This window comes from Ipomoea triloba, chromosome 3 (genome assembly GCF_003576645.1).
Source record: "Ipomoea triloba cultivar NCNSP0323 chromosome 3, ASM357664v1".
Taxonomy (NCBI): Eukaryota; Viridiplantae; Streptophyta; class Magnoliopsida; order Solanales; family Convolvulaceae; genus Ipomoea; species Ipomoea triloba.
Window position 1 is genome coordinate 8,251,750 of NC_044918.1, and position 2,655 is coordinate 8,254,404.

Below are 2,655 nucleotides of genomic sequence, written 5' to 3' on the forward strand. Positions count from 1 at the left end.
AAGCTATATTTGGGAGAACTTTTGTTCCTTTCATTTACTTTCTAGTCTTTGTAAACTCTTTATTACTTGAGCTTTAAATTCTATCCTAGCCATGATTGGCTAAAGTAATTTTGGGATTTTTGGGTGAAAGGTGTTATGAATGCTTTGCCTTGTTCTTTATATTCCTATGTTATATCTACATTTGGGTTTATGACTTGTTACGGAATTGTGTTTAATGTTGTTGATGCTAGTGATTAAGGATCCAATTGCTTGTTTCATTTGCTACATTTATATCTTGATGGGAGTTAGGATATAATCTAGGGCACCCACATTTGCATCTTGCTTTCACCTCTTGGAAAAGAGTGTTTAGTTTTGTTGTTTATGATGCTTGTTCTATCTCTTGTCTTGTAGGAATTATGGGAGTAATTCCACTCTTTAAGTGCATCTTAAACACTTTTCTAACCTAAATTTGATATTTCACCTTAGCTTGGCATTAGGATACTACACACCTAAACCCGGAAATCCCATCTCTCTCTTTATTTGTTTTCATCAACTAGGCTTTCACTATTCTCGTTTATTACAATATTTGCTATAGTTCAAACACCATTTTCGTTAGGATTAGCTTCATATGAGTATATTAGTAGCTAGTGTTCGATGCGCCCCGCTTCCCTGTGGATCGATAACCCTACACTCGGGTATTTGTTTGTGTTATGAAAATATGCTACAACCAATGGCCTCAATGACACCAATGTGGTGCTCATCCCTAAGAAGACCTACCTAGAGAAGGTGTCTGACCTTTGCCCCATTGCTCTGTGCAATGTGGTCTACAAGATCATGGCCAAGATGGTGGCTAATAGGATGAAACCTCTGTTAGGGGAAGTGATTCTTGACTCTTAGAGTGCATTTATCCCTAACAGGCTCATTACAGACAATATTCTGATTGCTGCGGAGGTGGGGCACTATCTGAATAAGAAGTAGTGTGGTGTGGTTGGATGGGGAGCCCTGAAGTTGGACATGGCAAAAGCTTATGATCGTATGGAGTGGCCTTTTCTACGCAAAATGTTGCTGGCATCAGGTTTTTCCATTGAGTGGGTGAACTTGGTTATGCTTCGTGTGACCACGGTCTCCTACAATGTTCTAGTGAATGGAGCAAATGTTGGTCAGGTTGTCCCTACTCGTGGTATTCGTTAGGGGGACCCCCTCTCCCCGTACTTATTCATTATCTGTGCTGAGGGCCTCTCTTTGTTACTTCAGTAAGCTGAAGCTAGTGGAGTTTTTTATGGTTGTAGAATTGCTAGGGGAGCACCCCTGGTATCACATTTGTTCTTTGCAGATGATAGTATCTTGTGTTTCAAAACAACTACTCTGGAAGCAGGAGTTATCAAGTAGTGCCTTATTGAATACGAGAATATGTCTAGGCAGGCGGTTGAACTTCCATAAGTCTAGTGTGTGTTTGAGTAGGAACACTTCTGAGTTTGATAGAAATAAAGTGGCAGCGATTTTGGGTGTTGTTCAAGCTCCTAATTTTGGGAAATATTTGGGACTCCCATTCTTTGTAAGAAGAGATAAGAGAGTTGTGTTCTCATATATTGAGGATAAGATTAAGCACATGATAGGTTGGCGGAGTAAGAAGCTTATTTCACAGGCACGAAAAGAGGTCCTTATCAAAAGTGTGGCCCAGTCTATGCCTACATTTACTATGAGTGTTTTCTTGCTCCCTGACTCAGTTTGTTTATCCATTAAGAGGGCCATGAATCGCTATTGGTGGGGGTCTGGGATTGAGAAAGGTATACATTGGAAGGCCTGGGACCGTCTGTGTATTCCCAAGAAATATGGTGGTTTGGGTTCAAGGATTTGAGGGCATTTAATCTGGCTATGTTAGGCAAACAGGCCTGACATTTTCTTACAAGACCTCATTCGTTAGTAGCACGAATCTATAATGCCAGGTATTTTCCGAAAACCTCTTTCATTGATGCTACCTTGGGGAGTTGCCCGAGTTTCTGCTGGAGGAGTATTATGGTTTGTAGTGAGGTAAGGATGAGAGTGGGGGATGGGAAATCAACTTTGATCTGAGGCCACCCCTGGTTGCTTGATGAACCTAGTCTAATGGTACAAACAGCTATGCCCCATGAGCTTGATGGTTCATTGGTTTCAGGGCTAATTGATCTGGCTACTGGTACTTGGGATCAATCGATCGTCCAAGACATCTTTGATTCGGGTGACGTGGATCTCATCATGAGGGTTCCGATCACTCCTTGATAAGTGCCAAAAGTAGCCGTATTTTAGGGGTCATTTAGGTGTAAAATATGCTATAATAGATGTCCATTAGGCCTAGAAACATGCTAAGATAGGGTAATTTCATTGCATATAGGTCTAGGGACTAATCTTGTGTGTTTTTATATAATTTGCTCAATTCTTGCACTTCGCAGGGCATTCCGACGACACTTCAGTAAAACGGACGTAACCGGAGCTAAGAATGTCCAAATGAGGCGAGGCAGGTGGCTATGGAACCGTATCGACGAGAGCTACAACATAGAAGAAGACAGAAGAAGCAAACTTCACCACGCACGCTCACACGCGTGTGAGCGGCGTGGTTGCTTACTGGTTGGCTCCCACGCACGCTCACACGCGTGTGAGCCGCGTGGACGCGACACAGCGCGGAAATTATTAGGGCGA

General features: G+C 42.4%; 1 protein-coding gene across 1 annotated transcript; it reads left to right on the top strand.

The window, feature by feature from the left end:
- The first annotated feature begins 993 nt into the window (after positions 1 to 993).
- Positions 994 to 2,238, top strand: LOC116012859. The gene is made up of 3 exons (XM_031252534.1): positions 994 to 1,159; positions 1,269 to 1,766; positions 2,099 to 2,238. Exons 1-3 carry the CDS (start codon positions 994 to 996, stop codon positions 2,236 to 2,238), a joined length of 804 nt encoding a protein of 267 aa, XP_031108394.1.
- Positions 2,239 to 2,655: the final 417 nt, after the last annotated feature.

What these genes read in the sequence shown, in the direction of transcription:
- LOC116012859 (XM_031252534.1), top strand. Translation starts at nt 994, where the DNA reads ATGGCAAAAGCTTATGATCGTATGGAGTGGCCTTTTCTACGCAAAATG. An exon ending in TCAGGTTGTCCCTACTCGTG is followed by an intron (nt 1,160 to 1,268) that starts GTATTCGTTAGG and finishes TTATGGTTGTAG; the next exon opens with AATTGCTAGGGGAGCACCCC. An exon ending in GGGGTCTGGGATTGAGAAAG is followed by an intron (nt 1,767 to 2,098) that starts GTATACATTGGA and finishes TGGTACAAACAG; the next exon opens with CTATGCCCCATGAGCTTGAT.